The following is a 25,882-nucleotide window of genomic DNA, read 5'->3' on the forward strand; positions in this document are numbered from 1 at the left end:
TCCGAACTGCTGTTTGGTGCATAGGCACAAACAACAGTCAGGACCCGTCCCCCCACCCGAAGGCGGAGGGAGGCTACCCTCTCGTCCACCGGGGTGAACCCCAACGTACAGGCGCCGAGCCGGGGGGCAATAAGTATACCCACACCTGCTCGGCGCCTCTCACCATGGGCAACTCCAGAGTGGAAGAGAGTCCAACCCCTCTCGAGAGGACTGGTACCAGAGCCCAAGGTGTGTGTGGAGGCGAGTCCGACTATATCGAGTCGGAACTTCTCGACCTCACACACCAGCTCGGGCTCCTTCCCTGCCAGAGAGGTGACATTCCACGTCCCTAGAGCCAGCTTCTGTAGCCTGCTTGGCCAGCCGGTACCCAACAGCTGCCTCCCGAGTTCCACAGGCCAAAAAGGCCCGAAAAGAGTCCTTCAGCTTGACGGCATCTCTTACTGCTGGTGTCCACCAACGGGTTTGGGGACTGCCGCTACGACGGGCACAAACCACCTTACAGCCACAGCTCCGGTCGGCCACCTCAGCAATGGAGGTGTGGAACACGGTCCACTCAGACTAACTGTCCCCCGGTTAGGGTTAGGGTTACCAGGTTCTGATCGGGGTGTGGGTGGGCGTTCTTACCAATCACTCCCTTCCAGGTCTCACAGTCATTGCCACGTACAGACATCGAGCCATGGGGCAATCAGTATGCCCACACCTGCTTAGTGCCTTTCACCATGGGTCCAACCCCTCTAGAGAAGACTGGTACCATAGCCCAAGCTGTATGTTGAGGTCACCCCAATTATGTCCAGCTAACACAGCATCCGAACCCCTAGGCCCCTCCCACAGGTGGTGACCCCATGGGAAGTGGAACCCACGAGTCCTTTTCGGGCTATGCCCGGCCGGGTCCCATAGGTGCAGGCCTATTGAACCCCACCTCCAGGCCTGGCTCCAGAGGGGGACCCAGGTGACCCACATCCGAGTATGGGAAAACGTGGTTCAATAGTTTTTATTGTCATAGGGGGTCTTTTAGCTGTACTTTGTCTGGACCCTCACCTAGGACCTGTTTGCCATGGGTGACCCAGACAACTTAGCTCCTCGGATCATTGAGACACACACCTCTCTCCACCACGATAAGGTGACGCCTCGAGAAGGACTTCATCGTTCACGTGGGCAATTTTCAATTTTTATGAATAAATACAAAGTTTTGAAATAAATGAAATCGTGTTTATTCATCATGATTTCACTTCCAATCAAAATAATCATTTTTCCCATCATCACCTAGCTCTAGTGAAGCATTGTCTCCCCTTCACACTGCACAGGCGCACAAGAGCCGCGACGCAAACTCAAAGAAAAAAGGCAGATCATATAGCCAACAGCACTCACCAGTAATACATTTAAACATTTTCAGACAATCTGTATTCTCGACAGATCTCACTCATGGATTACTCATCCTGGAATCAGAAGCATAACACTGATCGGACCACCCCTAATTATACATAGTGTGCACAACATCAAGACACAAGATAAAGAATCGTTGGAATGGCAGTGCAAGGTAAATATTTGAATAATTTTGAAATTGATTATTCATTTGTGTAATTGCAATAACTTGATTTTAGTGAGGTTAGTACAGAGTCATTGCCAGGAATGCAACTGTACTAATCATTTCTTAAAGGGACTTAAGTCATACAGTATAAAGACACTAAATATGAAATAATCATGAAAACAACCCAAGCCAGTGACGCTGCTTCGTATAATGGCGTCTCGTCACAGCACACTCAGTGCTGTTTTTGTTTGTATTTGTGTGTATTGCCCCTTGGAAATGCTGCTCCATGTTGGGAAAACCCTCCATGAATTACGTAGGACTACCCTCCATCATGCATAGTCTAGTGCTATCAGTGGAGAAGTTAGTGTAGAGCCCTGTAAATGTTTCGTTTTATATTCATTCATTTGTATTCATTTATTTATTTCCTTAAGCGGTTGTATTTTATTCATTGAAATATTCTAATTTAGGTCCTGGGTTCAAATCCGGCCTACCTGTGTGGAGTTTGCATGGTCTCCCCGTGCCTGCGTGGCTTTTCTCCGGGTACTCCGGTTTCCTCCCACATTCCAAAAACATGCATTGTAGGTGGATTGAAGACTCTAAATTGTCCATTTAGTCTGTAAATGTAGGTCAGTGCATACTGGGTGTCTCTGACCACACACCACTGTGTGATAATAATATTAGTAATATCTGTAATGACCCTTTACGTTAAAGTAATTTGTGTTATTTCGGTACATATCAATTTGTAGTCTATTCTCTAACAAGGAGCTGAACAGCAAAATCCACAACATGTGTTTGATCCATGAATTGATCAATACATCTCGTGCTCTATTAGAATTGGCATTTGAACAGTCCTCTTCGTGATGCTGTGACCAACTCTGGGAGAGCTGAGTTTTTCATTATTATTATGATTCATCTGTTAAAGTAAATTAACAAAAGTTACCATTACCCAAAGTGTCTCGGGAGAATTGTACATATGCTCCTGCCTGGGCCCCAGCCCCTCTCCTCCTTCTTCTTCCAAAAACTGAACAGAGGTGTGTTGACTTTTTATATTCGCTGTTGCCTCCGTTCAGCTCATTTGTCAATAGTTGCATTATCGACTGTGTTAACAGAAACAAATCCAATAAATCCATCTGTTTTCTGAATTAATAATAATAATGTTTTTTTTGCAATGGGCACCTGATCATAATCATCCTTATCATCACAATCATTTTTACTCGGAGCTGCTAGTGGAAATCTTTATTCCTATTCTTAGTTGCCTTTGGCCCGATCACCCACCCCAGTCCGGTAGATGGCGATATTCCCCGTGAACGCTAGTTGCGTTTCAGCTCAAACAAAAACAAGAACAAGAACGCGGGGTCCGGACGTCGTGTGGCTGATGACCGCGTTTGTTGCCAAAACGTACCTAGTTTTGTGTGCCCTCTTGAACTTGTCTTGAGTGCGTTTTACGCGACTGTATGAAACATGGAGACTATTTTGGAGCAGCAACGTCGCTATCATGAAGAAAAGGAGAGGCTAATGGATGCTAAAACTAAAGAAGTATTACACAAGAAATCGACGGTGAGTTTGCCCTCGTTGTGCTACGATTAGCATTTTGGCTAACATGAAATCGGACACCCTAAAATTGACAATATGATGGTTGATTTTAATGCTACTGTATTCTCTCAACAGTTGCGGGAACAGATCAATTCTGATCACAGGACAAGATCTATGTTGGATGTAAGTTTATTTTCTTTGATTTAACCAGCTAAGACAATCGAGAATAGATTCTCTGTTGCAACGCCGCAACAAGGCAAAGTAGAAGCAAATACGAAAACATATTATACATATACAACAAACTGTACATGGGGATGTACACAAGCTTTTATTTCTTGGGTTTTAGTTTGTTTCTATAGCCATACAAATTTGCCGATGAACACCGTAAGAGTTACAATTTTATAACTTAACAAAATTAAAAGGTTCTGGTAGATGGCAAAAGATAAATGTTTTCAAATGCGTTATCGGTTTAACCATGCTATGAAAAGATGTATTTATGTCAGCATCCTTTATTTACAGTACATCATACAGCAACGTCCATTTCAGTTGACTTTTTTTCTAGCTTGCACGCGATGTCGTGCCATTAAACCTACAAAATGCATGTAAAACACTTATTTTATTTCTACTATTCAAAACAAAATTTCTAATATTGTGCTTTGTCTTCTTCGTCGTCGCCATCTTCTGCTATCTTGTCTATCCGTGGTTGGAAAATCAGCTTTTGATGCCATTAATGTTGCACTGCCGCCAGCTGGACAAAAGTGAGAATGAACAAAAAGAAGTCTGTGCAAGTTTGAACTCCATTAAAAAAAATTTAAAAAAAAATAAACATTTTTATAATAATAAAATAATACGGCAATCATAAATAATCAGACAAAATCTTTTCCACTCAAAATACACCACAGCGCCCTTCACATTAGCACTTCTCATACAGGAGGTGCAGGGTTCCATTCCCCACAGTTATTTAAAAGGTGAGCTGATTAGTAGATGAGAGAGATGCAAGGTTGAAGTCTGCAACTGCAGTTTTCTAACAGCTGGCAGCGCGTCCGTTGGCAAACAACATCATACAGAAAGATACCTGAAAGTTTTCTTGTGCCCCGGAGTAGTAGTCTATCTAAAACAACAAGCACGAATATTCTCCCCAATTAATGTCACGGCCAAAAACACTCCATAATGGGTCCACACTATGTACACTGAACATTGAAGGTCAGAGTACAGCCTGTCGGTGTTGTGTGCTGTTGTTCCGTCCTTGTGTATATGTTGTACGATTTAACGATGTGTGGCATTTGGTTGTACAAATGGTTCAGGCAGCGGCAAGAGGTATTTTTTTTGCTTTCCAAGTGAAAAAGGAATACTTGACCAGTGGATAGGCAAAGTCAATCGACAGGGGAAGAAACGTGGTCAGCTACGGGTGCCGAGCAAGCATTCCAAACTCTGTCCTGATCACTTCGAACCGCTGTGTTTTGAGAAAGACAACGCCGCGCACAATAATGACATCATCACTCGCAGTGTTCCCCCACAGGACCGGAATCTATTTGCGTTGGTGGGTATCTGGCGGCTGGCCGTGGTGTTAAAGTTAAACAAACACTTAACAAATATATTCTAATAAATGATTTCAATGAAAAAAATACAATTTGTTAAATAAATAAATAAATAGAAATTAATATAAAATATAAAATCAAACACTGACAGTGCTCTACACAAGGGCTGGGCGATTTAGATTAAATTTCATATAATGATATTCATGCCAGATGTCTCTAATGATACGATAACGATATTACAATGACTTAAATTAAAACTAAGATTTTTTGTTCTTTTTTTTTATTTTTTTTTTTAGAAAAGGCAAAATATCAATTCAAAAGAATGAGGAAAGTGCAATTTTTTAATTTGAACTAACTGACAGTCATCAACATTAACAAAGTCAGCAATAAATACGAAAGAATATGTGTAAAGTGCAGTTTTAAATTAGAACTTACTGACAGTCCTCAATATTGACAAAGTCAGCAGTAAATAAAAACAAAATAATTCAACTAACATTGTACTACAACTCTGCTTCAAAGATAATTTTATGCTATAACAGAAGTGTTGTGCGTGTGTGTTAACGGCATCAATGTGTGTGTGTTGTTCTGTACCAATTTACACATGCGTGTGTGGCTTGATGCATTTCGTAGCCTTACAGTGCTTCTAAAGATTCTTTGCCAGGAACACCAGTTTGTTTACCGTGTCTGGCTTTGGATAGGACCTCTCAGAACTAAAATTATTGTCTGATGTACTGGAAATTCTCTCTGATAGATATATTATATTATATATAGAGAGAGAGAGAGCGGATTTGCGAAAGTTGGTGAAAGAAGGTCCGGAGTCTCCCCTTCTGTAAGTGAGTCGTGTAATGTCTCCAAAGACGAACGGAAAAAAACAATACTAGAGAGCGCGTAACCGAGGCGACCACACTGGTAGGCGCCATCTTGGTATTATTTTGATGGTTGGGCAAAGGCTTACTTAATTGCAAGCTGGCGATAAACGGGAAATCTCCCAATGTGTCGTTCCCAGCTGAAGAAATTGGTGGGGTGGTTGCTTTGAATGGATTTTGTCACTTTGAGGTTTATGTTGTTGTCAATTTTTAATGCGAATTCATACACAATCAACATACCATCTCGTTGTTCATGTGATGGCCACGTTCATCTGGCTTGAATCCAAAATGTTCCCACATCGTCATGGTGGCATTAGGCTTCGGAACTAATTCCTTTATGCTTTCAACATTTGACGAAATTGTACAGCTACATGCTAGCCATCAGAAAACTTTGCTACAAGAACGCTAGCGCTCGTATTTTGTTTTGTACTTCCTCAAATGGCTGGGCGTACGGGTGCACCTTTTATTTATTTATTTTTAATGTTTATTTTTTTTGCTGTACCATAAAAAAATTACAGTGCATGTGGGATCAAATTAGTCGTACTCTAGAGCTCTGTGTACAAGTGCTACTCAATATATTGTTTGAGCATCGTCATCGTGATGTACATCTGCACAATAGTCACATCGCAGGTTCCGCTGCAATGTCGGTGTACTTAATATGCAGTGAATCAACTGCAATATTAAAAAAGACCAGGAGAGGGTCCTGTTTGGATATGCAAATCAGAATAGCGCTGATGTTACGGTAAATTATAACCCTTGAAACAACACTGGCAGCATATACTCATCTCCTTGTATGATAACTATGAATGAGGACGTGGGAAACAATGTACAGTGGGTACGGAAAGTATTCAGACCCCCTTAAATTTTTCACTCTTGTTATATTGCAGCCATTTGCTAAAATCATTTAAGTTAATTTTTGTCCCTCAATGTACACACAGCACCCCATATTGACAGAAAAAAACGGAATTGTTGAAATTTTGGCAGATTTATTAAAGAAAAACTGAAATATCACACAGTCATAAGTATTCAGTCCCTTTGCTCAGTATTTAGTAGAAACACCCTTTTGAGCTAATACAGCCATGAACCTTTTTCGGAATGATCCAACAAGTTTTTCCCACCTGGTTTTGGGGATCCTCCTTGCAGATCCTCTCCAGTTCTGTCAGTCTGGATGGTGAACATTGGTGGACAGCCATTTTCAGTAGGCTTTACGCAATCAGGATTTTGGGTTCGATCACCGATCAAGTTTAAAAAAACGATAACCGATATCCGATCCGATCGGAAGATGGAGCAATGTGTCTATTTACATGACTTGTTCATTTGTTGTATATACTTGTGTACTGTATACTGTATCCATCCATTTTCTGTACAGCTTATCCTCACAAGGGTTGAGGGCGTGCTGGAGCCGTCCCAGCTCAAATTATTCTCTAGCATTTTAGACAAAAGTTAAAACATCAATGACCTCTAGGGGGCATTCAAGGATTGACCCCTGACATAAGTTTAGGTCAAATCAACATTAGAACATACCAGAAATAACCAACTTTCTATAATTAAATTACTTTATTGTAATTAAATTACTTTTATAAATACTGTTAATGACATGCTTGCTCGAACTTTCTCACTGTCCCAGCTATATGGACGGGTGTTGTCCAGAGTTTGTCACACGACATGTTTTTTCACCCACAAGATTGAAAAAGCTCTTGGCCGTGAGATGGTTACAGTACTGCGCAGCAAGACACGTGACAAGGCTAAAAATAAACTAGCTTTTGGATTCATACACGACAAAGACGCGGAGTTAAGTCTTGTGCAAAGCCGATCGATTACATCATTGATCGGAGCGGCAAATTATGACAAGAAAGCCGATCGTAAAGTCTAATTTTCAGGTCTCTCAAGAGATGCTCAATTGGGTTTAAGTCAGGGCTCTGGCTGGGCCATTCCAGAACAGTCATGGAGTTGTTCTGAAGCTACTTATTCGTTATTTTAGCTGTGTGCTTAGGGTCATTGTCTTTTTTGAAGGTGAACCTTCGGCCCAGTCTGAGGTCCTTAGGAACCTTAAGTGCATCAAAAAAAAATTGTAACCTTGGCCAGATCTGTGCTTTGCCACAATTCTCTCAGCTCTTCAGGCAGTTCCTTTGACCTTGCTGCTCATTTGCTCTGACATACACTGTGAGCTGTAAGGTCTTATATAGACAGGTGTGTGGTTCTCTTAATCAAGTCCGATCAGTATAATCAATAATCAATAATCACAGCTGGACTCCAATGAAGGTGTAAAACTAGATAAGCCAGCCTGGCTGATTGTCGTGCCTACATGGCGGGCATTTTGGGAAGGTCGTCACTGTGAAGGCAATACATAAAAAAGATTCTCTGCGGGGCCCTGAGGGATCCCCCTCCAGTGTGTTTTTTTGTTTGTTTTTTTGGGGTTACCTTTTTCATGCCTTTGGTGTTTGCTTGTCTGGCTCAGATAAGAGAGGTGTTGTTTTTTACGTTAAAAGTATGATATGCTGTATTTTTCACGTCGCAGATTTGAAAAAAATCGCAATGTCATTTTTTCCCAATATTGTGCATCCCTACTGTGTACACTGACTGTTGTTTCTTTTTTGTAGAGATATATGGAAGTGAGTGCCAATCTCAGAGACTCCTATGAAGACAAAGATGGGTAAGGCCTTGTCTGTGGGCAGAAACTGGACTTAAATTATACATGATATAGGTCTGCACAATTAATTGAATTTTAATCGTGATCAATTTTGGCTGCCACGTTTAAATGAGTCTGATCGTCTGCGATGGTTTTATTTTTTTAATTTATTTAAAATGTGGGCACTGCTTGATTTGAAAAGTGCTTCATTTGCAGCAGTGCCTGCAACCTAGTCAGGCCGCCACCAGGGGGCGAATGCATGGTTAAAGCTTCATCAAGCTCCGGCACTGTCCTCCGGTGAGAACTTTAAAATAAAAGGTTACAATTGCATTAATGTCCAATGGCATGGATGTCCAGTATAGTAAATATATGAAGCTTTTATTTTGAAGTTGGCTCTCTCAGCACCTTGGCGGAGATGCGGTGTGTCACGGTAAGACACTATTAACGATCGTTGAAGCGCCTGCCTTGTGTGTCAAGTTTCGCTTACCCACGCACCTTTAGGGACTGTGGGAGTCCTGACTGGCTCTCCATTTAAAGGGTTATAGCTCCTCGTTGTGCCTGCGTATTACACAGTGGACCGTAAACGGCGACGGGAGCTTCCTTAAACCAGAGTCGGGGAAATTTTGCCGAGGTTCTCACAGCCATCTGTGAAGCGTCGGGCCCGCAACAGAGTAACCTTTTCAGATGTAGGATATATTGGTTTTGGATAAAAGCATAATTAATTTTGGACAAGAATACACCGGAAAGCGAGCCCCTGCGTTTACTTCTGGTTTATTTCGACGTACGTTTAACGTTACAATCAAACTATCTTTGTCTCGAATAGGGCACTACGTCTCTTTTTATGTGTGTAAATTTTAGGAAAAGCGAAGGCTGCTACATGACTGAAAATAAGAGTTCTCGAAAAAATGGAGGGATTTTACTACAAAATAAATTAATAATAATAATAATGGTAATAGAAATAAAAAAATAGGCATACATAAAGAAAAATAGGACAGAGTGTGTGGTTGGACTCAAAATGAGTGTGAAATGAGTTGAATCACAGTGAGGGGGAGTAAAGTTGGGACTCGTGTCAGCTCGCTAACTTTAACCCAGACTACTATGGACCAATTTGTACTTTCTAGTACTCACTGCGATGTTATACTCACGATCTTCAGATTGTTGGGTCTGGTCTTTCTCCGTTGTCTCAGGAGGAACAGAGGCAGGTTTAGTTGAGGGAGAAGATGCACAAAAAGTGAAAACAAAAGATGCAAAAAGAAAGTTGTTGTCCCGTTTTTTTACGGGGGGGTTTTAAACACCTCGGTGACCTCAACCCCAGAGATAGGAGAGCCCGCCTCAGAGAACACAGACTCTGCCACCTCATGGGAAGGCGTGTCGGTGGAATTGAGGAGGTCTTCGAAGTATTCTCCCCACTGACTCACAACGTCCTGAGTCGAGGTCAGCAGCGCCCCATCCCCACTACACATAGTGTTGATGGTGCACTGCTTCCCCCTCCTGAGACGCCGGATTGTGGACCAGAATTTCCTCGAAGCCGTCCGGAAGTCTTTCTCCATGGCCTCACTGAATTCCCCCATGCTTGAGTTTTTGCCTCAGTGACCACCAAAGCTACATTCTGCTTGGCCAGCCGGTACCCATCAGCTCCCTCGGGAGTCCCACAGGCCAAAAAGGCCCGATAGGACTCCTTCAGCTTGACGGCATCCTCACCGCTGTGTCCACCAACATTTTCAGATTGCCGCCACGACAGGCACCGCCAACCTTACATCCACAGCTCCAGTCGGCCGCCTCAGCAATGGAGGCGCGGACCATAGTCCACTCTGACTCAATGGCCCCCATGTCCCCTGGGACGTGGGTAAAGTTCTACCGGAGGTGGGAGTTGAAACTCCTTCTGACAGGGGATTCCGCCAGACGTTCCCAGCAGACCCTCACAATACGTTTGGGCCTGCCCCGTCAGACCGGCATCTTCCCCCACCCTCGGAGCCAACTCACCACCAGGTGGTGATCAGTTGACACACATCCGCCCCACTCTTTACCCGAGTGTCCAAGACATGCGGCCGCAAGTCCGATGACACGACCCCAAAGTCAATCGTCGAACTGCGACCTAGCGTGTCCTGGTGCCAAGTGCACGTGTGGACACGCTTATGCTTGAACATGGTGTTCGTTATGGACAATCCGTGACGAGCACAGAAGTCCAATAACAGAACACCGCTCGGGTTCTGATCGGGCCGTTCCTCCCAGTCACGCCCTTCCAGGTCTCACTGTCATTGCCCACGTGAGCATTGAATTCCCCCAGCAGAATGATGGAGTCCCCAGTGGGGGCGCTCTCCAACACCCCCTCCAAGGACTCCAAAAAGGGTGGGTACTCTGAACTGCTGTTTGGTGCATAGTAGGAACTTCTCGACCTCACACACCAGCTCGGGCTCCTTCCCTGCCAGAGATGTGACATTCCACGTCCCTAGAGCCAGCTTCTGTAGCCGGGGATCGGATTGCCAAGGTCCCTGCCTTCGGCCACCGCCCAGCTCGCACTGCACCTGACCCCTATGGCCCCTCCCACAGGTGGTGAGCCCATGGGAAGGGGGACCCACGTTACCCTTTCGGACTGTGCCTGGCCGGGCCCCATACATGTTTTAATATTGTATATAAATAAAGGGGCGGCACGGTGTTCAACTGGTTAGCACGTCTGCCTCACGGTTTTGAGGACACGGCTTCAAATCCGGCCTCGCCTGTGTGGAGTTTGCATGTTCTCCCCGTGCCTGCGTGGCTATTGTCCAGGTACTCCGGTTTCTTCCCACATCCCCAAAACATGCATGGTAGGGCAATTGAAGACTAAATTGCCCATCGGTGTGAATGTGAGTGGTTGTTTGTTTATATGTCCCCTGCGATTGGCTGGCGACCAGTTCAGGGTGTACCCAGCCTCTCGCCCAGAGTCAGCTGCGATAGGCTGCAGCACGGCCGCTACCCGAGTGAGAATAAGCGGTATGGAAAATGAAGGAATGAATGAATATAAATAAAGGGTAGTTACTGCTGCCTGGAAGCTGCTTATCACTGCAGCATTTTTGTTGTAATGTTCCGGTAAAATTACTACATATTATTTGAAATTGCTGAGTTCAATGTTCATGCCCCCTCTACCTCATATTTTTGACAGAATGAGGAGGGATGAGCTTGCTGCGATCTCAGGGCCCAATGAATTTACAGAGTTCTACAACAGACTTAAACAGATAAAGGAGTTTCACAGAAAGCACCCAAATGAAGTAAGTGATCACCAATTGGAGACTATCAATTTAATTTAAGGGCTTTTTCCACTATTTGCAATGGTTTGTATCTCTGTAGATTTCCATTCCAATGGCTTCCGAGTTTGAAGAGCTGATGAAAGCCAGAGACAACCCTAGTGACGAAGCTCAGAGTAAGTCTTGCCAATTGGATTGATTTAAAAGTGCATCCGAAATGTAATCGAACTTCTGTTAGTCATTGCAGTGGTTTAACAAACCTGAATTTCACAGACAAGCTGGGCGAGACTCTCCTCCACGCCCTACATGTTGAAAATCGTACTCGACTTATATACGTGGGTCGAAGTGTACGATTGAATTCCAGTTGATGAATAGAAATAAAAAATATGGGTTAACGGAGGGATACCAACAATTTTGTCCGTGTGTGTAATGTCCGGACACATTATGAGGGCTTGTGGGTTTCGAGGCTGGAAGACAACCTCATCTATGAAAGCTTGCGGTTGCAATTATTATTTTTTATTTGATATAATGATGAATATAGTAAATACAATTCCTGTGGCGCACAGGGGTTGCTGATTTTATATTTTTTTGTAACTGAGGGGGTGATAGCTTATCTGATGTAAAAGGAAATGTTTTGTAATGTTTTAAAGCGTTCACGTTTCTTTGAGTAATGTCATCCCACTATAATGCATACCAATAAATAGAATAATTTTGGTCATCATAATTGTAACTTAAAATGTTTGGGGAAAGCTGTTCTAGTTGAGTTTGTTTGTACACCTTAACAAAATTAAATTGCTACAGATCTCGTGGAATTCACGGATGAGGAAGGATATGGCCGCTACCTCGACCTCCATGACTGCTACCTGAAGTACATAAACCTGAAGGCAGCTGAGGTTCTTTCATTCAGCATAATTCACTATGCACTATTAAGCAAACTCATGGTTGTTATTAACTAGTATAGCCACCTCTCTCGACAGAAAACTGAGTACATCACTTACCTGTCATCATTCGACCAGCTGTTTGACATTCCCAAAGACAGAAAGAATGCAGAATACAAAAAGTAAGTATCATACTAAAACTCTGATCCTTAAAATGAAACTTATTTTCAATGCTTAATATATGTATCGGAAATGAACCCGTCGCTAAGCACCTAATTTTTTTAATTGGACATGCAAATGTGAAACATGTTTTGACGTCTCCATGCAGGTATTTGGAGATGCTGCTCGAGTACCTGCAGAACTACACAGACCGGGTCAAACCTCTACTTGACCAGAATGACCTCTATGATAAAGTACTGTCAGATTTTGAGAAAAAGTGGGAAAGCGGCGCATTTCCAGGCTGGCCTGTAGGTCCTCCTCGTTATTGGGTTAGCTTAGGTTCGGTTGTTTGTCGAATCTGACCAGTCATGGTTATTTTAATTGCATTTTTTGATCATAGAAAGAGACAAGTAGTGCATTAACACATGCTGGAGCTCACCTGGACCTTTCAGCCTTTTCATCTTGGGAGGTAAAAAAACAAAAACAAATACATTTAAACGTAATTTCAATGCAAGTCACATTTGATGGAAATGTAATTCTTTTTGTGTCACACAGGAGTTGGCTTCCTTAGGTCTGGACAGATTAAAGTCGGCTCTTCTGGCATTGGGACTTAAATGTGGAGGGTGAGCTTGCCTTTGACACATAACCCATTAATAACGTTTGCATTAATGTCTGCAAGGACCCGCTGCACTTTAGTTGACTACAGTGGAAACTCAGGTCACAGATCGTTCCGTGACCCTGTTTGTAACCCGGTGTGTTCACAAATAAAGGTAATATTTTCAATTGAAATAAATGGAAACGTTTTTTTTAAAACCTTTATTTAACCAAGAATAGGCATATTGATGTTCAGAATCTCTTGCTAGAGGTCGTGGCCAAGATTTGATATTTGTTGACAGAAACCCATTGAGTCATACATGCAAACCAGTCGTCTTTTGGCGAAATTCACCGTTTTGAACTCAAAATAGGCCATTTACGTGAATCGTATAGGTCCGATGAGTTTTTACTGGGGGGGGGGGGGGTCGCTGTCGTCATACGTTGTTTCGTACTCCTTGAACGCTGTCAGCTAACGGTACTTTTACTCCGTTACAATCATCTAAATGTCGCTCGCTACTTTTATTTATCAATTCTTGCTTATCAACTATTTCGTGTGCGAGACTGCGACTTCCGCATTGGGCACCGTTTGCGCCAATCTAATTTAAGCGCTGGTGACGTTTAAGTCTACTTCACCAATCAAACGACAAAAGAAAGTTGCATGACCTCACACGTCGTCTTCTATTGGGCTTCCCGGGCATAGGTATTAACACGAGATAAGCCAGCCCGGCTGATCGTCGTGCCTGAATGGCCACCATTTTGGGAAGGTCGTCGTTACCATGAAGGCAACGGCGCGCTACTCTTATTTACATTTTGACCAACAAAAACATGTATTGTAGTATTTGTCTGGCACTCTGCCCAAACGTGGATATTTCAGATCACTTATAACTGGAGAAAACACTGTGCAATAAGTTGTAAATGTTTTTTTTGTTTTGTTTGTGCAATTTACTCAGTACTTGAGTAATTATGTCACTATGTACTTTTTACTCTTAAGTATTTTTTGGAGGACTACTTTTTACTTGAGTCACATTATTGTCGAGTAACAATACTCCTACTTGAGTACGTTTGGCTACTCTTATCTACCTCTGGAGCGGACATCCTCTTACGTTTAAGCACCATTTTTGCTCATCAGATCAGGTAGTGTCGTATTTGTTGCACTGGTCTTTTGTATTTTCGCGTTGAGGTGCTGCGGGTCGTGGCTGTGGTTGTGGTCCCAGCGGAACCGCGCAGCACACATACTGTAACATCGGCGACAAGAGCTGATCCGCTAGTACATCTTGTATTAATGAGGAAACGCGGCTACAATTATCTAATTAGTTTACGGATGTTAATGTTAAATGTATTAAGCGATGGAGCGATGTTAGGGATTATGTCACAACACAGAATGAACTAACTTCCAATTCAGAAATGGCAAGTAATAACAGAAAAATATTGTACTTAATATTTTTCTGGAGGATGCATTTGGGATTAGCCGTTGAAGTTGGTAATTGTGAAAAGTGAAGTGAAAAAATGATTTTCGTCAATTCTTGTCCAGAATGAGAGTGCTTAAAGAGGAGGATGTTATTCATGTGGCAGGCATTAGGTGCAGGTGGAGAATTTTAGGAATTCTAATTGACCTAAAACAGGAGAAATTTAGTCTGACTTCATGTCAGACAGTCAAGAAAAAACGCGTAATGTCTATTTTTTACCATGTATGTATTGTAGTCCTGGGTAAAAATTCTTTTGATTACTACATTCAGTACTCCTCCTTGATAGCTACAACATAACTATGCGGTTATGTATTTCAAACTTTTGATCAACAAGTGTATGTATATTTTGTGTGTTTGTGTGTGTTGTACAGGACTCTTGAAGAGAGAGCTCAGAGACTCTTCAGCACCAAAGGCAAATCTTTGGAATTGCTGGATCCTTCTCTGTTTGCCAAAAATCCCAAAGCTAAAGGTCCTAAGAAGTATGTGTTGGTAAACTACAAATTGGGGGAGCTGGGATGGGGTGGCCTTTGCGCGTCAATGTTTACAGCACAGAAAAAAGCAGTTTAATTTGGATTTGAATAGAATATATATATTTTTTTTATATAATTATGCTAGTTAATACATTTAACAATCAATTAACATTAAATTAAAACAAACATCAAATAACATGGAATAAATGAAAACATTCCAATAAAATAACGGGGCCCTTCAGGGCTTAAGTCTGCGCTTGGCGGGGGACAAAGCAAAGGAGGCCTCTCGCCCAATCGATTGCAAAGCAAATCTTAGACAAGGCATAGGCTACGCCTTAGTCCCAGAAAGGACGCTGGGCCACGAGGTGCAATCAAAGTGTCTTTGCTCAATCTGTAAAGCAATTTTCATCAAGTTGCCTGTGTATATACATATATTGTTGTTGTTGTATTTTTTCCGGGCGATTAACATACTGTATGGCCCTTATTTAACCCAGTTCCATTCAGCGAAGCGGCATTTTGTGTGCATTTCTTCTGCATCCAAACTCGGCTTTTCTGTCACGTGGGCCAGGCAGCCAATCAGTGTATTTGTTTTGACACGCTCACATGGGTTACACGTCCAATCGCGTGTATGTCCTTGTGTGTATGTGTATGTCCTTTAATGAGGAAATGGAGTCCATTATCAGCCTAAGCGGCATGGCTATGTTTAGCTGACCCAAAACTACATTTTAAGGCACAATATTTTATACTGAGACAAGACTACAATGATATTAAGGCACTTTTAATACCGCAGTAGTGTGATATTGTCACATCGCTAATATGTACAGTCAGACATTATTAAATTAACTAAAAATGAATAACATTTACAATTTGTGGCATAAACCTTACTTTCTCTAACGGCATCAAGCCTACGACCCATTGACTTATACACACACAGTCAAATAATGAAAGTGCCTATAATTATGTTTTCATTCACCATACCTGCAGAGACACAGAGCGAAACAAGGAAATTGCCTTTCTGGAAGCTCAACTCTACGAGTATGTTGAAATCGTTGGTGTAAGTATTACAATGTTGCCAAATAATTCTTAGAATGAGTTTGACTTACCCAATTTTTGTGATAACTACGATAATAGTCAACAAGTTTGTTTATTTGCCTTTATAGGAGCAGAGACAGCTTACGCATGAGAATGTGCAGCGAAAGCAAGCCAGAACTGGGGAGGAACGTGAGGAAGAGGAGGAGGAGCAGCTGAGTGAGAGTGAAAGCGAAGATGAAGACAATGAGATAATCTACAACCCTAAGAATTTGCCGCTGGGCTGGGATGGCAAGGTAAAAATGTCACTCTCCGATACAAAAGGAAAGAAAATTGAAATTGTGAACAAACATAAGTGGGTTAAACTAAATTACATTAGAACAGTATTGTTGTTATTATTATATTATTAGAATAACAATTTCTCAAACTTTCCAACACCTGTCAAAAAAGGGATTTCAACGCTTGCTTAAATTTCCCAAGATAAATCCTATACCAATCCGCCTGCCGATCTCCCGTTCCATTCTTCCCTCACTCGTGAACAAGACCCCAAAATATTTGAACTCCTCCACTTGGGGCAGGATCTCATCCCCGACCTGGAGAGGACACACCACCCTTTTCCGACTGAGGACCGTGGTCTCAAATTTGGAGGGGCTGATTCTCATCCCAGCCGCTTCACACTCGGCAGCGAACTGCTCCAGGGAGAGTTCGAGATCATGGCTTGATGAAGCCAACAGAACCACATCATCTGCAAAAAGCAGAGATTGCAATACTGAGGCCACCAAACTCAATTGGTGGAATTGAGGAGGTCTTCGAAGTATTTTCCCCACTGACTCACAACGTCCCGAGTCGAGGTCAGCAGCGCCCCATCCCCACTATACACAGTGTTGATGGTGCACTGCTCCCCCCTCCTGAGACGCCGGATGGTGGACCAGAATTTCCTCGAAGCCATCCGGAAGTCTTTTTCCATGGCCTCACCGAACTCCTCCCATACCAGAGTTTTTGCTTCAGCGACCACCAAAGCTGCATTCCGCTTGGCCAGCCGGTACCCATCAGCTGCCTCAGGAGACTCCCAGGCCAAAAAGGCCCGATAGGACTCCTTCTTCAGCTTGACGGCATCAAACACCGTTGGTGTACAACAACTGGTTTGGGGATTGCCGCCACGACAGGCACCGACCACCTTACGGCCACAGCTCTGTTCGGCTGCCTCAGCAATGGAGGCGCGGAACATGGTCCACTCGGATTCTATGTTCCCCGCCTACCCCGGAACGTGAGCAAAGTTCTGTCGGAGGTGGTAGTTGAAACTCTTTCTGACAGGGGATTCTGCCAGACGTTCCCAGCAGACCCTCACAATACGTTTGGGCCTGCCACGTTGGACCGGCATCTTCCCCCACCATCGGAGCCAACTCACCACCAGGTAGTGATCGGTTGACAGCTCCGCCGGTCTCTTCACCCGAGTGTCCAAGACGTGGCCGCAAGTCCGATGACACAACCACAAAGTCAATCGTCGAACTGCGACCTAGGGTGTCCTGGTGCCAAGTGCATGTGTGGACACCCTTATGCTTGAACATGGTGTTCGTTATGAACAATCTGTGATGAGCACAGAAGTCCAATAACAGAACACTGCCCTGGGTTCTGATCGGGGTGGGGGGAGTGGCTTTCCTCCCAATCACGCCCTTTCAGGTCTCACTGTCATTGCCCACGTGAGCATTGAAGTCCCCAGCGGGAGCGCTCTCCAGCACCCCCTCCAAGGACTCCAAAAAGGGTGGGTACTCTGAACTGCTGTTTGGTGCATAGGCACAAACAACAGTCAGGCTACCCTCTCTTCCACCGGGTTGAACCCCAACGTACAGGCGCCGAGCCGGGGGGAAATAAGTATACCCACACCTGCTCGGCGCCTCTCACGGTGGGAAACTCCAGAGTGGAAAAGAGTCCAACCACTCTCGAGAGGACTGGTACCAGAGCCCAAGCCGTGTGTGGAGGCGAGTCCGACTATATCTCGTCGGAACTTCTCTACCTCACACACCACCTCGGGATCCTTCCCTGCCAGAGAGGTGACATTCCGCGTTCCTCGAGCTAGCTTCTGTAGCCGGTGATCGGATCGCCAAGGTCCCTGCCTTCGGCCACCGCCCAGTTCACACTGCACCCGACCCCTATGGCCCCTCCCACAGGTGGTGAGCCCATGGGAAAATGGTTATACATGTGCATGTCAATAAATTAGAATTAGAAAATGACATGTTTTTCTGTAGTTCAATTAAAAAACTCATACTAGATTCACGACACACAAACTATTTTATGATTTTATTTATTTTGATGATTTCATCTTACAGCTAACGAAAACCCACATTTCACCATCTCCAAGAAATTAGAATGTTACATTAGAAACAATCAAAAAGATTTTAATGTCGAAATGATGTTGGAATTGGCCTTCTGAAATGTATTTTCTTGTTGAATGCATTTGTATAATTTGAAATTATTTTTGTCTGCATAGATTGGTCATAAAATGTAGTCTGAGCTTCGTCTAATTCACAAGAATAAACAGTTTAACTTAGACTTTACACCGATCTGATCTGTATTGGCCGATAATTAGCATTTTATGCTGATCAACCGAACGGCCTTCATGTCATAATTCGCCGATCCGATCAATGACTTAATCGGTCGGCTCCGCAAAAGAGATTTACTCCTCGTCGCCATCGCGTATGAATCCAAAAGCAAATTTTTTTTCGTCGTTGGTGTGGCACTATATTGCGGTGTCTCAGACAAACAACACGTAAGTTATTTGCAGTCCGTGCACAACTGAAGTGCGTCGTGGGGAACGTCATCTAAATGCTGCAACACAACAAATTTGATCGGGCACCTGAAGAATGTACAGGAGGAGGAACCTGTCAAGTTCAAACAACGCAACACATTGCTCCATCTTGTGATCGGTTATCGTTTTTTTTAAATTTTAAAACAAACCAGGATGTTTGAGAAAAATGTTCTCTTAAATGTTAATCATGTTCTCTTAATGATTGCTCCAACATATTTACCAATAACAATCAAAGTAAACTGTGGGCATATAGAGAGAGGCAGTTTGTTTTTCCCGTAAGGAAGTGCAAGAAAGTGAGTCTGCCTTGTATTGAATTCCTTATTCCATATGTTGCAATAAAATTTTGGTTCAACAAAATACAGTGATGCCTCGAGATACGAGTTTAATTTGTTCCATGACCATGCTCTTATCTCAAAACACTCGTATCTCAAAAAAACATTTCTCTAAAATAAATGGAAATGCAATTAATCCCTTCCAGACCCCCAAAAGAAACATTTAAAAAAAAAAAAAAGACATCTAGCAGTAAATTGTAAAATAAAAAATATAAATAAATATATATTTTTTTAAAATACTAAAAAAAAATGGTTGAATGAGAGTGTAAAAATAAGCAAACACACACACTGAGGTTTTATATGCGTGCCTCTACCTTTAAATGCGTCGTCTCTCACGTGGCCTCTTCTCACAATTGTCTCAATCCCCGCCCTCTCTGTTCCTGTTCTGCAGGAAGCGTCTGTCATCAGCACTCCAAAAGCCTTTGTTTTGTCTTTTAATTTAAAAAAAAAAAAAAAAACAACTTGCACTCAATAGTACGGTATTGTGTACAAAAACATTAACATTTGCACCTCACATAACATTCATTCATTTTTTAATAATGTTATTCGTGGTGCCGATCGATCTGCTTTGAGTGACTCGTCCATATCAATGGCTTGTCTTCTCAAAGGACGTATCTCCGTAACTTCTTCCATGATCTTGTCCACAGCTTCAAATTGTTTTAAGTCCCTGGCTGGCGCTAATGTATTTTATTTTTGAGTAATGTTAACTGTTCCTGTGTGGCTGTGGTGTTTTCCATCATATCCTTGATGGAGGCTGTGCTTGTTTCAAATACATGTCAGTCTCTTTGTTTTATACAGTAGTTAGTTTTCAAGTAAACTCCAACTGATAGTGGCAATGTACATCTTGAAGCCTCTTTTTTAAAAATATTTACTAATTCAGCCAGAGTGCTGCTTGTTAAGTGAGTGGAGCATCCTGCTGCCACACACCACTCATTTCTCAAGTTTGGTCAAAGCAAAAACTGGGCCAATAGACGGCTCATATCTCGAAAACCACTGTATTATTTTACTTTCACATTACACTGAGAAATTTGTCAGATTTTGTGTGGTGAGTACATGAGTTTTGACTCTGCTTTCTTTTCCTTCCAGCCAATTCCATACTGGCTCTATAAACTCCATGGCCTGAATATCAACTACAACTGTGAAATCTGTGGAAACTACACCTACCGAGGACCCAAAGCCTTTCAGCGACACTTTGCGGTATTTTCTGTTCAAGCAAAGATTCATACATTTATACTTTCCAGTGGTTGTTGTACTTTAGGGAATTCCGCCCATGGTTTTCATCACAATCACTCCCAAATTTGTTCAATGTCTATCGTAAACAAATGGCAGGGCTCTACAGTAACTTTTGCACTAGTAGCACTGGTGCGACCAATTGGCACATGATTTGGTTGCATCATTTTTTGAGGAGGTAGAGCATGACCATGGGATACCATAGTTTGGTAGGAAGTAAAGATTGACAGTGACTTGAGATTAGGGCTGGGCGATGATATGATCGAGATCAAAGATCGTGATTAAAATTCTCGATTATCAGCTGTGGCCGTATTTCCTCGATCTAACGGGGCGGGAATGTGTGTAACAAAAGCCAATCAGTCGTTCTTGAAATTAGCAATAATGTTAACGGTATGTAGCTTCAATCGTACAATTGTAGCGGTGGTTTAAGCAAACGAGCGACAACGGGAACGTTTAATTGAATCGCGATTGTGGTGGGGGTGGATTTATTGGCTTTAAGCAGAGTTTAGCAAAACAATAGAAGAAAAAAACAAACCTTTAGATTAGTCCAAGCAATCGCGGCTGCCGGCGTTTTGAAAAATGAGCAAAAACAGAGGCGCGATGTTAAAACTAGCAGAAAGGCACTCTCAAACCAGCAAACACACTCTGTGGTGCGACAGACGCAAGTTGATTGTTTCCAAAGTAAAAATCATAGATTGGTCGACGTCTTAGCAAGCGCTCGTCAGTAGCTTGCTAGTGGTTAGGTGCCTAACGGCTAACTTCGAGAGGGGGTGGGAGGTTCTGTAATGACGCAGACGTCCATGAAGTGGCAGTCGAGCGCACAGACCATCCAAAGAAGAGTCACGTGGAATTTTCCCAGCAAAGATGGTTAACTACGGAAGTCTTTAAGTCTTAAGAAGGCGACCACATGGCGAGCCTCGTGGTACCACCCCCAAAGAATAAAAAAAAATGTTTGGGACCTGGGGTCCATAGTACTAGGGTGGTTGGTGGGTATTCACATTTCTTATTCCTTGACTCCGAGGGCCTGCTCCACCCCCACCCCCACCCCCACCCCCTTTCGGTTGTCGGACCACAGCCCCCCACTTGGGTCCCCGCCACCTTCCTCTCCCCTCTCCTTCGATAGGCTTGAATTGCTTGTGCAGGGACCACTAATAATACCACATGATGTATTAAGAAATTAACTCACAGGTTCTTACAGGTGTTCAGACACTATAAAAGCATCCCACCGTACCACTCGTCAGTAGCACTCCCTTGCTCATTTCCCACATCCTGTCCTTTTCTGTCCTCTCTTATCTTGTCCTATTGGTTAGTTGTTGCATGTCCTTGCCGGGTGTCCCCCTCATCCACAAATAAGAACACAATTTGACTTAGTAATGTTACTTGTTGTCAAATATCTAGACTGTCCAACTATTGTTCTGCTGTGGTTGCACCCCCTATTCCCCTTGTCCATTCTGTCCCTTGGTCTATCCCCTAAAACACCTTTTATGCCCAGCTGCATTTTCTGCATCTCCATTCTGCATGGCCATGCAGCTGAACAGGACAAGTTACAAAACAAAAAGAAAAAAACGTTTAGAATATTGTAAATAAGATGTGTAATTCATATACAATTTCTTTTTACTGTCTTAAAGAAGGCCTTCCCTCTTCAACAGATGTGTATTTCTGTTCTGGTTAGGAATGGAGGCATGCCCATGGTATGCGCTGTCTTGGAATCCCCAACACTGCCCACTTTGCCAATGTGACACAGATTGAGGATGCTGTCTCTTGTAAGTCTTATTTTCGAACATACTATGGATTTATTTTACACCTTTAACCCTTGTTACTTATTGTACTTGCACATTTTATTGTACATCAAATTTGTATATACAGTGCATCTAAAATTTATAGTGCTTCACTTTTCCCACATTTTATGCTGCAGCCTTATTTCACAATACTTTGTTCAATTAATTATAAATAACCCAAAATGACAGTGAAAGTTTTTTTCTACTTTTTGTTGAAAATCTATTAAAAAAGAAAAGAAAATTTATATATATATATACACACACACATACATGCATACACACACACACACATACATACATATACACATTTGGTCCCCCACGGTGGCAGGCGATGAGCTTAACCATTGGGCCACGGCTGCCAATTTCTTTAAGAGGCTCCTCTGTCCTCCACTCGTTACCTGTATTGGCAACTCTTGGATCTCATCCGTATAAAAGACACCTGTCCACAACCTCAAACAGTCACACTCCGAACTCCACTATGGCCGAGACCAAAGAGCTGTCAAATGACACCAGAAACAAAATTGTAGACCTGCACCAGGCTGGGAAGACTGAATCTGCAATAGGTAAGCAGCTTGGTGTAAAGAAATCAACTTCCATTATTAGAAAATGGAAGGTATACAATGATGGTCTCCCTCGAGCTGGGGCTCCATCAAGATCTCACCTCGTTCGGTCAAAAGGATCACAAGAACGGTGAGCAAAAATCCCTGAACCACATGGGGGGGACCTAGTAAATGACCTGCAGAGACCAAAGTAACAAAGGCTACCATCAGTAACACACTACACCGCCAGGGACTCAAATCCTGCTAGACGTGTCGCCTCTCTCAACCTTTTAAGGGGGAGAACTTCTACAATTGGTGGCTGACTAAATACTTTTTTGCCACACTGTACATAAATACACACACACAGTGGAACTTCGATAGAACAGACTAATAAGGGGCGCTGGGGTAGTCCGATATAGCCGATTGTCAGTTACATTTAAGCACTTTTTTTTGTTTTTTTGTTTTAGGCCATATGCACCCATATTACTGTACAGTACAAAATTGTTTTGTATTTTTTTTTTCCTGGCCTAAAACGCCCAATACAGTATCAGGTTTTTGGAAATGAACGTTAAATAACATATATATATTTTTTTTTGTTTGAAAGTTGTTTGATTGAGGACTCTAATTTGCCCGTAGGTGTCAATGTGAGTGCGAATGGTTGTTTGTTTCTATGTGCCCTGCGATTGGCTGGCGACCGGTTCAGGGTGTACCCTGCCTCCCGCCCGAAGATAGCTGGGATAGGCTCCAGCAGCCCGCGACCCGAGTGAGGATAAGCGGTAAAGAAAATGGATAGATGGATGGATGTTTGAAAGTTTCACATTCTATCCAAACTTACCATGGCGGTGTTTTTGGTCATGGTGACATTGTTGACATCCAGTCGTCATTATAGGCGAGTGGCTTTCATGAGGAATTCTGTGAGAAATTCGTGTGCGTCCTCGTTCTAAATTCATTGCCAAAGGCAAACGGCTTGTCGAGGGTAAAAAAAAAAAAAATTGGCATGTTCCAGACTCCAAAGACTTGTTTTGTAATCCTCATAGTTAACGCCGCAGCCTTGCCGCCCTCTCTCTGATTTATGTGCAATAGACAATAGATATAACCATCTTCACATGGCCGCCACGTCAATGGCCCACTTTCAACATGGCTGCCAGACAGGGACAGGAGGCACATCATTTGGAATTTGATCAAGTAATATTGTGTGTCTGTGACCCGGAAATACGTCAGTCCCATTCTCTGCCTGCATTGCGCCACAGCGCCAGTAAACAACGGCCAATTCTGGAACTAACAGACTTTGTCAGCGGCATTTTAAGTGACAAATGGAAACTGTTTTTGGAAACATTGTTTCGTCCTGGCGGTCCTCGTAAAATTGGGGTCCGTTTTATCGAGGTTCTGCTGTCTATGTTTGTGTGTGTGTGTGTGTGTATATAATAAAACTTTTGTAAAAGAGACTCATCATCTCAGAAGAAACATGCTTCTAATTTTCCTTACTGCAATCTTTTCACTCTTTTGGAAGTAACATCAACATCAGGGTTCGAAACAGTCTGTCTAGTACGACACACCGATATATGTACATCTCCACCATCTCAAAAACAGTCAAGTGACTGGCCATATGAAAAATAAAATAAGGAAATAAGATAAAAAATCTCCATGGGTATTGGCTGTTTTTAAAAAAATTATAATTAAGTGATACTAAAAATTATATAAGCAATTCCTAATGCCAAGACACCCATTCTGTACCCTACATGTGATTTCTTTTTTTTTTTTTTTATTGCAAAAATGTAACACAAACATTCATGTTGTCAGGAAACAAATTTGGTTTCAATTTTGTTATAAGGCTGTGACATAAAATGAAACACTGTGAATACTTTCTGGATAACCATGGTTAAAACGACTCCCGTAGTTTCTCGTGTATAATACGCTCTCAAGCATAATGAACACCCACAAAGTTGACCACCAAAATATAGGTAGGTAGTCTTGGTAGTCACGTGGGAGGCGGAAGATACCTCTGCAAAGCCGCAGTGTGAAAATTTATATTTTTAGTGTTTTTAGTATGTGTATAATACACACAATTGAGTTATAAAGATTTTCTTGGGAAATAATTGCGTATAAAACATGAGAAATTACAGTCGTACTTTATCACAAGACAATAGTTTGTGTAAAAAATCATTAGCTTAGCACAACCTCAGTTGACAGTTTGTAATGGCATATCATACCTCTTTTGGCATTTGTAGCTCATTTATTATGTCTGGTCATCATCCCTTTTCCTTTAAATTGAATTTTACCTTGTTTTTATTGATTTATTTATATTAACTACATATAGTACCAAGTTCTGAAATAAATGTCTACATAAAAAAAAAAAACTAAACATTTTAGTCACTGCAATTTTTTTGGATTGGTATCATCAGTAGGTTTGTGTTAACTTATTTTTGCCTAACACTAGTGTGGGCAAAACTGAAGTCCCAAAAGGCCTTAGAACGTTGGCAACCTGACACAGAGGTAAGAATGGAAAACATTTTGTAAAATATGTTGACTATCCAGCAGTGTTGAAATTTCCCAATTCTTTGTTTTTCAGGAAGAGTATGAGGACTCGAGTGGAAATGTAGTCAATAAAAAAACTTACGAGGATCTCAAGAGACAAGGGTTACTGTAGGTATCAAGGCTATTTTACCAAGGTATTAGTCAATTGTTGTTGTTTTTTTTTGTATCCTTTTGGATATGGACCCACTCTCCGTTCCCCATCTTTATTTTGTAATTTAGTAATTTTTGATCCTCAAAATAAAGATCATGTTTTGGCCACTCTAAAAAGTTATTTTTTTTTTCTCCAGTGTTTTGAGGTGATGTATTTCAATAGATGAATCTGCATGTCCTAAAATTCTGCTTTGTAAGTAGAATTCCACTCCGTTTGCTCAGGCCTATGTAAATAGCCAGTACAATATTCCAAGTATAATGGCAAGATTTGTTACTCGACACCATGCACGTCATTTCAAATGTGCATGTGCAGCACTGGGAGGCTGCGTAGCAGTAATCTACACATGCCTGTTCAAATGTCAGGTGTTTGTGATGTAAAAAATGAGATCAAGATAAATTATTTGAAAACTTTTTCCACCTCAATGTGACCCAGGAGCGATTCTAGGATTAGAAGTAGGGGTGCTAACAGTTTCTACACCGGAGCGCATCGATAGGGGGGGTATTTGGTCGGCGAGTAGGGGTGGGGTCGGTTGAGAGCCCTTTTTTTCGCACACACAAACACAATGTTAGGCTTTGTAAAACAGATATTGTATTTCAAGGC

The 25,882-nt window shown here is 42.3% G+C and overlaps 1 protein-coding gene across 1 annotated transcript; it reads left to right on the forward strand.

Moving 5' to 3' along the window:
- Nucleotides 1-2,860: 2,860 nt before the first annotated feature.
- On the forward strand, nt 2,861-25,398 carry sf3a3 (splicing factor 3a, subunit 3). The gene is made up of 17 exons (XM_061760162.1): nt 2,861-3,085; nt 3,197-3,244; nt 8,066-8,118; nt 11,234-11,339; nt 11,419-11,491; nt 12,117-12,208; nt 12,293-12,375; nt 12,522-12,660; nt 12,753-12,821; nt 12,908-12,975; nt 14,784-14,891; nt 15,867-15,936; nt 16,043-16,207; nt 20,136-20,246; nt 21,952-22,042; nt 25,034-25,089; nt 25,166-25,398. The coding sequence occupies exons 1-17, from the start codon at nt 2,990-2,992 to the stop codon at nt 25,241-25,243; spliced, it is 1,506 nt and encodes a 501-aa protein (XP_061616146.1). The 5' UTR covers nt 2,861-2,989; the 3' UTR covers nt 25,244-25,398.
- The last annotated feature ends 484 nt before the right edge of the window (nt 25,399-25,882 follow it).

The sequence above is a fragment of the Phyllopteryx taeniolatus genome, chromosome 21, assembly GCF_024500385.1.
Source record: "Phyllopteryx taeniolatus isolate TA_2022b chromosome 21, UOR_Ptae_1.2, whole genome shotgun sequence".
In the NCBI taxonomy this organism is placed as follows: Eukaryota; Metazoa; Chordata; class Actinopteri; order Syngnathiformes; family Syngnathidae; genus Phyllopteryx; species Phyllopteryx taeniolatus.